The sequence below is a fragment of the Lethenteron reissneri genome, chromosome 59, assembly GCF_015708825.2.
Source record: "Lethenteron reissneri isolate LAM-NWPU_2019-01 chromosome 59, ASM1570882v1, whole genome shotgun sequence".
Classification (NCBI taxonomy): domain Eukaryota; kingdom Metazoa; phylum Chordata; class Hyperoartia; order Petromyzontiformes; family Petromyzontidae; genus Lethenteron; species Lethenteron reissneri.
In genome coordinates this window covers 6,450,804-6,463,191 of record NC_083837.1, presented here as the reverse complement: position 1 = coordinate 6,463,191, position 12,388 = coordinate 6,450,804, and the positions used below count along the sequence as shown (strand labels likewise).

At 51.8% G+C, this 12,388-nt stretch overlaps 1 protein-coding gene across 1 annotated transcript in view; it reads left to right on the top strand.

Annotated features, from left to right (window-relative positions):
- The first annotated feature begins 4,642 nt into the window (after positions 1-4,642).
- LOC133357736 (protocadherin Fat 4-like) overlaps positions 4,643-12,388 on the top strand; it is a 66,880-nt gene continuing 59,134 nt past the window's right edge. Inside the window, exon 1 of the mRNA XM_061575830.1 lies at positions 4,643-5,134. Coding sequence (XP_061431814.1) covers positions 4,988-5,134 — 147 coding nt within the window. The 5' untranslated portion in view covers positions 4,643-4,987. The remainder of the gene's footprint in view (positions 5,135-12,388) is intronic.

Sequence of the window (12,388 nt, the reverse complement as noted above, 5' to 3'; positions counted from 1 at the left end):
CCGTCCGCGCTTGTCTCAGTCACAGTGTTGGTAAGCCTACGAGTAAAAAAAAAGCTTTGAAAAGGGGGAAAGACCCAATGATGACCCCCCCCCCCCCGTCCGTGAAAACATTGTCTTCCACGAAACCGGTCTCTGGTGCCAAAAAGGTTGTGGACTGCTGTTCAGTCGTGGTGGTGCCACAGTGGCACCACCACGACTGGAGAGTTTGTTACAATTTGTCCGTTCGCGCAGCAGCTATCACCTGCATTTACTGCCCACGGTTCGTGTAGTGGATGCGGTTGAGGGTCGACCCTTGATGAGCCAAAAATCGCATCCGCTGCACAAACCCCTGGCAGGTGGCGCGGATACCCCAGGGCACAGACTGAGAAAGCGCCGCGGTCTGCGGCTACAGCGGAGTCGTGATGATGAACAACACTCCACTTGACACCCGTCGACTTTAAAGAGTCATTAGAATCGTCGCGCAGAATGTAAATAACAACATACATCAGCCGACAGTGTGTGTCATTTGCATATCTCCGACTCGGCACACGTATGTTGAACTTCTTTCGTACCGTATGTAGCCAACCGTGCTCATCGGAGGCGCAGTGTTGAGTCTATGGGCAGTGTTGAGTCTATGGGCAGTGTTAGTCTATGGGCAGTGTTGAGTCTATGGGCAGTGTTGAGTCTATGGGCAGTGTTAGTCTACGGGCAGTGTTAGTCTATGGGCAGTGTTGAGTCTATGGGCAGTGTTAGTCTACGGGCAGTGTTAGTCTATGGGCAGTGTTGAGTCTATGGGCAGTGTTGAGTCTATGGGCAGTGTTAGTCTATGGGCAGTGTTGAGTCTATGGGCAGTGTTAGTCTATGGGCAGTGTTGAGTCTATGGGCAGTGTTAGTCTATGGGCAGTGTTAGTCTACGGGCAGTGTTAGTCTATGGGCAGTGTTGAGTCTATGGGCAGTGTTAGTCTATGGGCAGTGTTGAGTCTATGGGCAGTGTTAGTCTACGGGCAGTGTTAGTCTATGGGCAGTGTTGAGTCTATGGGCAGTGTTGAGTCTATGGGCAGTGTTGAGTCTATGGGCAGTGTTAGTCTATGGGCAGTGTTGAGTCTATGGGCAGTGTTAGTCTATGGGCAGTGTTGAGTCTATGGGCAGTGTTGAGTCTATGGGCAGTGTTAGTCTACGGGCAGTGTTAGTCTATGGGCAGTGTTGAGTCTATGGGCAGTGTTGAGTCTATGGGCAGTGTTAGTCTATGGGCAGTGTTGAGTCTATGGGCAGTGTTAGTCTATGGGCAGTGTTAGTCTATGGGCAGTGTTAGTCTATGGGCAGTGTTAGTCTATGGGCAGTGTTAGTCTATGGGCAGTGTTGAGTCTATGGGCAGTGTTGAGTCTATGGGCAGTGTTGAGTCTATGGGCAGTGTTGAGTCTATGGGCAGTGTTAGTCTACGGGCAGTGTTAGTCTATGGGCAGTGTTGAGTCTATGGGCAGTGTTGAGTCTATGGGCAGTGTTAGTCTATGGGCAGTGTTGAGTCTATGGGCAGTGTTAGTCTATGGGCAGTGTTAGTCTATGGGCAGTGTTAGTCTATGGGCAGTGTTAGTCTATGGGCAGTGTTAGTCTACGGGCAGTGTTAGTCTATGGGCAGTGTTGAGTCTATGGGCAGTGTTAGTCTATGGGCAGTGTTGAGTCTATGGGCAGTGTTAGTCTATGGGCAGTGTTGAGTCTATGGGCAGTGTTGAGTCTATGGGCAGTGTTGAGTCTATGGGCAGTGTTGAGTCTATGGGCAGTGTTGAGTCTATGGGCAGTGTTGAGTCTATGGGTAGTGTTGAGTCTATGGGCAGTGTTGAGTCTATGGGCAGTGTTGAGTCTATGGTTCAGTGTTGAGTCTATGGGCAGTGTTAGTCTATGGGCAGTGTTGAGTCTATGGGCAGTGTTGAGTCTACGGGCAGTGTTGAGTCTATGGGCAGTGTTGAGTCTATGGGCAGTGTGTATGTTGAAGTTCTTTCGCACGTTACGTAGCCCACCGTGCTAACTGGAGCCGCAGGTGGCCCTGCGAGCTGCGGGAAGCCCCCGTGTTTCAAGGGAGCATTCCCAGCGTTGTTCTGTCTCTGGGTTGCGATGTTGCTACTCCGCTAGGGGTCTCCCCATCGCCGTGGTGGTGGTGACCCCGTTAACGACGATGGGTGGCGGCGGCGGTGGTGGTGAATGAAGACCCGGTTCAGTGCTGCCCTGCGACCTTGCCACTGGAGATTCTTCAAAGCAGCGGTTCTTCTTCTTATATAACCTCTACTGCAGCCTTGCACCCCTTTGGTTCTCAATAGTTATACAAAATGTACAATGTTGACACAGACGTATAGGGCAGTGTCGGATCGAGCTCGTGCGGGACCTGTAGCATATGTTACAAAGGGTCCCTAAATAAATAAAAAACTCGTAATTTTTTTAGTTGAATAGTGAAGTAATTGTATTTTTTCATTTGCTATACAGCCAGATAATACGACAAATCGCTAACCTTAAACACGCAGTCGTTCATCAAAGTTGAAGGCGGTGTAGTACTATAGTAATAGAGCAAGTGCAGAGTCACTGAACCGGAATTTATAGCTTGAAAGCATTTTTAGCGCGGGGTTCTTGAAAGTTCGGGGCTCGTATCTACTACTTATGTAGCTACTACTTATGTAGCTACTACTTTTGTAGCTACTACCTATGTAGCTACTACTTATGTAGCTACTACTTTTGTAGCTACTACTTTTGTAGCTACTACTTATGTAGCTACTACTTATGTAGCTACTACTTATGTAGCTACTACACGTGCAGCTACTACTTTTGTAGCTACTACACGTGCAGCTACTACACGTGTAGTTACTAGTTACGTGTAGCTACTTTTGCTCCTAGGATATTCCGGCACTGGTATAGGTTTTGATGAAACCAAGTAGTTGTTGCACTTCACGTGCCCGTACTTAATTTGCGATTGAATAACAAAAAAATTGTAAAAAAGAAAACTATTTTTGCAATGCGCACACTTTTATTTGCACTCGAAAGTTGAAAATAAATTACTGTGACCCCAGGATGTATTACATTTTATGTGCTGAATACAAGTGGGTGGCTTCCAATCGATGTCGTTAATTTCCATTAATGCAAGCCCCCCCCCCCCCCCACTTTAAACAGCACATCAAACGCGATTAATTCTGGAGTGAAAATAATTCATTTTCTACTTTTGAGTGGTAATAAAAGTGTGTGCATTGACAAAACTTGGTGTGGATCACGTATTTATTTTAATTAATTGTTAATCTTGTAAAGAAATAAATTGTATACATACATATTAATTCTAAGATCTCAATCCCGACAACGACACTTGTTCATTATTGTGTGGATAGTTGTAATATATTCCACATAGTGCAACACAAAATGAGTTTTAAAAAAAGCATCGGCCCAGGATCGGCGGTATCTGGACCGGTTCTTTAAACGCAATCTTGAATCGCCACGTGAGACGAAGATATGAAGCGTCAAAGAGTTAAAAAATAAATAATAAATAAACCCCAGCAGAGAACAGGGCAAGTTAAATAAAGTGTGTCATTAATATCGAAATAAAATCCAAGCCAACTCCCGCTCGCGCTATTGTTGTGTGCGTGCGCGCTGGGGGATGGTGAATAGCGGGCAGTGTTGCCAGGAGACCAGCACCACCACCACCCCTTGCTCCTGCCTGAGTTTGTGTGCGTGAGTGACAGAGTGGGGGCAGAGAGGGAGCGGAGGGGAGGGAGGGGGGACGTAGACATGGAGTAGAGAGAGAGGGGGTAGAGAGAGAGGGGGTAGAATAGAGAGAGGGGTTAGAGAAAGGGGGTAGAGAGAGGGGGTAGAGAGAGGGGGTAGAGAGAGGGGGTAGAGAGAGAGAGGGGGTAGAGAGAGAGAGAGGGGTTAGAGAAAGGGGGTAGAGAGAGGGGGTAGACAGAGGGGGGTAGAGAAGAGAGAGGGGGGTAGAGAGAGATGGCGTAGAGAGAGGGGGTAGAGAGAGAGAGGGGGGTAGAGAGAGAGAGGGGGTAGAGAGAGAGAGAGGGGGTAGAGAGAGATGGCGTAGAGAGAGGGGGTAGAGAGAGAGAGGGGGTAGAGAGAGAGAGGGGGTAGAGAGAGAGAGGGGGTAGAGAGAGAGAGGGGGTAGAGAGAGGGGGAAGGGGTAAGAAGGAGGAGGAGAGAAGAGCGTGAAATATTTCGTGAAATATTTCATTTAAAATGGGGGGGGGGGGGGGCACATAAAGCAAAGCATTGAAAAAAAAACTAACGAAGCAAAGTGCCGACTACACCGAGCATCTTCTTGTTTCCACTGATCGTAAAAAAAAGAGAGAGGGAGAGAAGGAAGGGAGAGGGAGGGAGGGAGAGGGTGCAGAGCGAGGGAGGTTGCTCACTACGGAGAAAGAACCGCGCGGGCTGGATGCTGATGCACCAACCCCGAGCCATTCGATCTCCCCCCGTCCCCTCCCCGTGAGCGGTGACGGGGCCAGGTGGCCTCCCCTGTAAGCGATAGCCGCAGCCGCAGCCGCCGTCGTTTCCCTGCGTTCAGGCTTCGCCGCTCTCGCTCCGTCTCCCCAGCGCAGCCCCCCTCGTGGAAGACCCCCGGGAGGAGGAGGTGGGTGGGGTGGGGTGTTGGGGGTGTTACGCAGTCTTGCTCCTCTCCCAACGAGGAGCGCATCGTCATCAGCACCACCACCACCGCCACCACCGCCATCCCGTGCCCTCTCTCGCACCGGCAAGGGTCACCACCAACAACAAGAAGTAGAAGAAGCGCGCTCACTCCCCTCCCCGGCGGCCTCTCTCTTTTGCGCGCGTCAAGTTGCTTTGAACTCCACCTCGCTCGCAGCTTTACCCACGGCGCACTTGGAACGGATTGACCCCCCCCCCCCCCGGTCTGGCCCGCTTTGGCATTTTGTTTGTTTGTCGGTGTTGTTCAGTGTCTTCGCGCGGGTTACGCTCTCTTGCGATCGATTTAAATTAATCAACAACAACAACGACACAAATAGTTGGCGTCTCGATGAATGAATGGACGGTGGCGGTCACAAGAGGCTCGTTTGAGGAGTTCCACAGCGAACCTCGTCGCCTCTCGCTCGCCACGCCGATGGGGAGCCGCTCGCCGCTCACCTGGCTCGCCGCTCTGCTGCTGATGCCGCTGCTGCTGGTGGTGAGTTCTCACCCAGCCACTCGCTCACTCATTCACCCACTCGCTCACCCAGCCAGCCAGCCACCCACTGATTCATTCACCCACTCACTCACCCAGCCAGCCAGCCACCCACTCATTCATTCACCCACTCACTCACCCAGCCAGTCACCCACTCCCTCATTCACCCACTCGCTCACCCAGCCAGCCAGCTACCCACTCATTCATTCATTCACCCACCCACTCATTCTTTCACCCACTCACTCACCCAGCCAGCCACTCGTTCTCTTACCCAGTCACCCGCTCACTCAGCCAGCCACTCGCTCACTCACCCAGTCACCCGCTCACTCATTCACCCACTCGCTCACTCACCCAGTCACCCGCTCATTCATTCACCCACTCACTCACCCAGTCACCCGCTCACTCACCCAGCCACCCGCTCATTCATTCACCCACTCACTCAGCCAGCCACTCGCTCACCCAGCCAGCCACCCGCTCATTCATTCACCCACTCACTCAGCCAGCCACTCGCTCACCCAGCCAGCCACCCGCTCATTCATTCACCCACTCACTCAGCCAGCCACTCGCTCACTCACCCAGTCACCCGCTCACTCACCCAGCCACTCGCTCACTCACCCAGTCACCCGCTCACTCACCCAGCCACCCGCTCATTCATTCACCCACTCACTCAGCCAGCCACTCGCTCACCCAGCCAGCCACCCGCTCATTCATTCACCCACTCACTCAGCCAGCCACTCGCTCACTCACCCAGTCACCCGCTCACTCATTCACCCACTCGCTCAGCCAGCCACTCGCTCACCCAGCCAGCCACCCGCTCATTCATTCACCCACTCACTCACCCAGTCACCCGCTCACTCACCCAGCCACCCGCTCATTCATTCACCCACTCACTCAGCCAGCCACTCGCTCACCCAGCCAGCCACCCGCGCATTCATTCACCCACTCACTCAGCCAGCCACTCGCTCACCCAGCCAGCCACCCGCTCATTCATTCACCCACTCACTCAGCCAGCCACTCGCTCACTCACCCAGTCACCCGCTCACTTACCCAGCCACTCGCTCACTCACCCAGTCACCCGCTCACTCACCCAGCCACCCGCTCATTCATTCACCCACTCACTCAGCCAGCCACTCGCTCACCCAGCCAGCCACCCGCTCATTCATTCACCCACTCACTCAGCCAGCCACTCGCTCACTCACCCAGTCACCCGCTCACTCATTCACCCACTCGCTCAGCCAGCCACTCGCTCACCCAGCCAGCCACCCGCTCATTCATTCACCCACTCGCTCACCCAGTCACCCGCTCACCCAGCCAGCCATCCGCTCATTCATTCACCCACTCACTCAGCCAGCCATTCGCCCACCCAGTCAGTCACCCGCTCACTCACCCAGCCACCCGCTCACCCATTCACCCACTCGCTCAGCCAGCCACCCGCTCACTCAGCCAGCCACTCGCTCACTCATTCACACACTCGCTCACCCAGTCACCCGCTCATTCATTCACCCACCCACTCACTCACTCACCCAGTCATCCACTTACTCATTCACCCACCCACCCACTCACTCACCCAGCCACCCATTCTTTCATTCACCCACTCACTCACCCAGCCACTCGCTCACTCACTCAGTCACCGACTCACTCATTCACCCACCCACCCACTCACTCACCCAGCCACCCACTTTTTCATTCACCCACTCATGTACTCACACACTCACCCAGCCACCCACTCACTCATTTACCCACTCATTCACCCACCCACTCACTCATTCACCCACTCACCCAGCCAGTCACCCACTCACCCTCTCACCCACCCACCAGGGCCGTTATCTAATAGGCCACATAGTGCACTGTGCCTAGGGCCTGCGGAAACTAAAGGGCCTACGAATGTTTTTAACCACGTTTTTTTTTTTTAATTATATAAAAATAAACAAACTATCGTCTTAAATGCATACATTTATATATGGCAAGGATTGGCACAGTCTAGATACAAAGAGGCAGCGTCACATGAATCTTTTTTTTCATGAGGTGAAGTTGAACATCGGAGATTGACCTTTTGAGATCATCACCAACTCGCTCCAAAGAAAGCTGTCTCTGGTGTGGACCAATCAGTTTCAAACACAATGCATACATTATCAGAGTATGGTTTTTGTTTGCATTCTGACCACAAGCATTGTGGTCAATGCAGACATGATTCCTTGTAAAAGGTTTCAGTTTGGTGTTTTAACATCTTAACACCTGTTTTGTTGCCAGAAAAAGGGGGAAAGCCCTATTATCATTTTTGGAGATCAGTTTGTTTATTGCCAAATTATCAAATAACATCTTCAAACAGTGTCTTTCGCACAGTCTCATTCTCGAGAGAGAGAGAGAGCAGTACAAGGGAAGACACGGCGGCGTCGTCGTTGCTTACGCGTGAAACAAGCGGTGACAGCGGCGGTTACCCAGATGGTGTCATCGGGGTAACTGATGACTTGTACACAGACATATGTAGACTCGTATAGACCCAGTTGAGATTAAAGTGGGTTCTCATGTGCGGAGAGTTGATGGTGTCATCTGGGTAACTGATGACTTGTACACAGACATATGTAGACTCGCACAGACCGAGTTAAGATTAAAGTGGGTTCCCATGCGCAGAGAGTTGATCATTTTAGCCAGGATACCAGTGGCTGCACCAACATAAACCCGTAATTAAATGTTTTTTTTCTCACTCAATTTGTTATAATCCATGTCTGGGGGATAAAAAAAGTTTACGTTTTGTAACCGTGTGACACAACACAGGGTCGCGACGGTGGCTGGGAGATGTTAACTACCTCGCCTGGTATGCAGGAGGACGTGGGTTCGATCCTGACCCAGACGCCTGTTGTATATTTGGAGTTTGCATGTCTCTCTCCCCGGGGTTGCGTGGATTTTTCTCCGGGTCCTCTGGTCTTTCCCCACATTTAGAGTGAACGTGCCTTTAGAGTATTTAGATTTCCACGTGATGAGCCACTTCGTTGAGCTATCATTTTTATAGCAAGTTTGCTTTTGATAAAAGAGCTACAGAGCATCTCACTGGGCCTTACCTGCTAGAATTTACAAAAAATGTTCATGCAAAAAAAAATATTTTTAGGTTATCTGCAGCAGGGCGTGTGGCAAGGTGCCCTTGATCACCGTGGCTCAGAGGGCAACGAATGGACCCCAGAAGTAGTTCTCTGAGGTCAACTGTGTCATCAACCACCTGGCATTCTGTCACTCAAGGAGATGCACTGCTCGCAGCCAGAGTTCTCAATGAGATGAAATTCCCATGAGGATGAAATTCCCACTGAGAACTCAGCGACTGAGCTTCGAGGAGTGTTTTTTAGGAGCGCCCTGGAACGTTCTGGATGTATGTATGCGCGGAACTTCTTTCGCACCGTACGTAGCCAACCGCGCTAATCGTAGTTGCGGGACGAGGACAAGAAACAAAGCATAACAAGCAGTTCTAGAGAAGTTCGTTTTTAATCTAGAGGATTTACAAATGGATAGCTCCAGTGACAACGAATATCGGAAGGGAAGAGCGTTCCAGACGGCCGCAGAAGCGCATCTGAAAGCTCCGCGCGATGATGCGGTGACCGCCGTCTTTCTTCGACGGTTCAGCCAAAAGCCGCTAACTGCGACAGTGGCCGGAGTTCGCGCGGTGGTGGTTTAGGCTCCTTGACGAAATCGGCGAGGTCTTGTGGTTCCTTTGTGGCGAGCGCTTTGTGTGGAACGAGCGCGACCGTCGTCGTGGTATTTGTTCAGCAACCGGAAGCCAGATGCAGCTCGACGAGTACTGGACGGACGTGGCCAGACCTTGCAGTACAACTAAACAATGTGTTTTATGTTACCGGGCAAGGCTCACTCAGCCATACGTAGCTCTGTTTGAGAAGCGACCTGGTGGGAATGATAGCTCGCCCAAGTGGCTGATCGCGTGGACATTCATCGCAGCCAAATACTCTAAACACGTGATGTTGATTCTAAATGTGGAGGAGAAAAACCGGAGGACGCCGGAGAAAAATCCACGCGACCACGGAGAGAGAGAGACACACAAACTCCAAATATACAACAGGAGTCAAGGGTCGGGATCGAACCCAAGACCTCCTGTATACCAGGTGAGGCAGTTAACATCTCCGAGCCACCGCGTTACCCACTTTACATGTCACGACGCGCGCCTGGACACGTGGGGGAGGGTGGAGGCATCTGGCAGCTGCGGGAGCAACGGGAGCTCAGCAACGAGACGTCGTGCAGGCGGGCGGGCGGGCGAGGGGGGACGATGACGCTCGGAGCCGCGGGCACGGCGACCTGGTGGGCTGCTCGTGCCGTGCCATGCCGTGCCGTGCCGTGCCACTTTACAGCGCTGCCCGTGGGGGAATCTCGCGCTCTTGCGCTCTCTCGTTGGGCCACTGCTCGTCGACTCCGATGACGCCAACGGATCTAAGACTCTCGTTATATCCAGAGTGTTCTCATTGGTCGATTGAAACACCCAAGGCAGAAGATCCTCTGGGGTTTGATCTTCCACGAAGCTGCACACGGCATGATGGATGCGAATACCTGGTGCACAAACGGAACGTTGGAAATTCTCCAGTAGGCGTGGTACGACTGTGGTCACATCCTGGACAGACCGAAGTGCAACGCACGACGACGCAATGCCCCGATCCACACATTCGAAGGAGACATCGCAGCGGTGATCTGGGTTTGGCCACCGGAATGTGAAATTGTCATCTACATCAGCAGCCGTACAAAAGAAGAAGAGGTTCACGAAAAACACTGCAACTTGAAGGAATATGCCAAGAGCGGGAGCGGTGGCGCGGTGGTTACTGCCCTTGACTCTGAAAGCGGTGGCCCCAGTTCAAGGCCAGGCCACGCGGTTAACGTCAGTCAGTAGTGGGAGATGTCTGATCTTCGTGCTTTCACGGCGTAGTGCTCAAACACCCCACCCCCCCCGCTCCCCCATGACCGACGCGGTTTGGGAGAGGGCCCAGCAGCTGATTGACGGATGACCGAATCAGATTTCAAATAATTCACGTTTCATCTCCACCTGCCGTCTGGCAGTCCAACCAAAAGCCATCGGGTGTGTGCCAGTGACTGTGAGTGTCTTGTCTTCAGCCATCCTCGAGCCGAGCGGTTGGCCGCTCCGTGGGCAATCCTTCGCCCCTGACTATCCTCGCTGTCTGTTCCAGAGCCTCGAAGATGCTTTGATGTTGTCCCATCCATTGTCGCCCGTTGGTCCTCCTCGCGCACGGCACGAAGTCGTGCGTCGGCAGCTGGACTTGTTTGTCAAGAACAACAACAACAACTAAAAACCCCTTTGCCGTCTCCACGGTTATATTTTCAATGTGTTGGGTTATTGTGACGACAACAAAGACATTCACACTTGAGTTTGCGCTTTCGTGACTGCAGGAATTACTCTTGGGTTCTTTCGGTAAAGTCACGTAGAAAGAGAAAATAACAAATTAAATAATAGCATACGACGTTTCGATTGATGATGATTGCTTGTGTTGCAATCGAAACATCTGTGCTCGCATAATGCACATCATGTACGTTGCCTCAGTAATCCCCCCCCCCCCCCACATTGTGCAAGAGCGCAGAAGGGTGGTCAACACATCTACGTCTCTATATGAGGAACGAAACGGTAAGACTTCTCCACAAATCTGGCTGTCGCCTAAGGAAGCTGGTTGTAATTACTGGCGAAACGTCACGGCCCTCAGATTGTAAATGTTGTGGCTTGGCTCTCCAACACACCGGTGTGCTGTACTAGTATACTGCACTATACACTACTATACACTACATTATATACTACACTACCATACACTACAGTATAGACTACACTATACACTACACTACTATACACTACACTATACACTACACTATACACTACTATACACTACACTATACACTACTGTACACTACACTCTACACGACACTATACACTACACGATACACTACTATACACTACACTATACACTACACTATACACTAGTGCTGTACTAGTGACGAATTGGCATGTTCTGTTTACGTGACAACCCTTACTAGTTGGCTGTGTCGGGTGGTGGCGGGTTTTAACGACACATTTAAATATTTACGCGATCTAACCCAAAAAACCTGTATTTGCTTCTGAAATGTTGTCTTGTTCAAGGGGCTTCACCTTTAATACACCAACATTGTTAAGTATCAGGGCTGAAATGTATCTACGTTCAGCAATTTTATTTGATGTTGGGTTTAATTATAGTGGTGACCAGGTTGCCATCATCAACTCGCTACACTGGGAACGCAGTTTAATGATGGGCCGCTTCCCAGGATTCGAACCCAGGATCTTTGCGGTGGCTGCCAAGCACTCTGGCCCGTGTGGCGTCTGGAAACGTCTCGGTTTGAGCGTTTTGCGGGTTCCATAATCTATCGTCGACAGGCAATATTTTTGGACGTTGAGAACGTGGATTCATTTGAATGAAATCTCGCTTGATCTTTGAGAACCTGGTTTGAAAATCTGGTTTAATCACGCGGCGCGACCTCAAGCCCGGCTTCAAACCCACAGTCGTCGATGCAACGCTCATTTTATAAATTGAGTTGTACAAAGTGTAATGTGTTAGAGTGTTGTCGTACCGGTAAAAATACAAAAATTTTGAATAAAAAACAACAACCCATATCTGGTCAAAGTAATGAAATGCAAATGTGGGATTGGTTGAGCGGCATCTTGCCTTCTTCCCCACCGCCAATGTCCGCTCCCCACGCGCCACATAAATCGACTCCTTCTCCTCCTCCAAGCCCGCCGAGTGTTTGCCGTGCGCGCCGCTCCGTCCCCGTTGCGCGAGCGATGGAGGGGGGGGGGGGCAGTGGGGCTGTGGAAGGCCCGCTGAGCAAACAGAAAAAGCCCCGCACGGTCACTAACCCCCCCCCCCCCCCCCCGGGCGAGCCCTGCGTGGCCACACCAACAGGGCCCGTCGACATCGATCTCGAGAGGTCTCCGCGGCTGTTGAGGCGTAAAGATTCCGCCACCATGGCTGAGCCCACATCCCACCGCCGCATCCCCCCCCCCCCTTCCCACCCTCCACCTCCAAGCGGCTTCTTAACTCTCAGCCGGATCTCGAATCTCGTTTACCGGCGGGTTGCCAATCTGTGGGTCGCCAGGCAGTCCGCAAGGCCGCGGGAGACGGAGCAGGCCGGTGTGGGGTGGACAGTTAGGCCACGGTGGGTCCGCTAGGTGGAGCAGGCCAGGGTGGAATCAACAGGTCGCTTGGGCCACGAGGGGTCCGCTAGGTGGAGCAG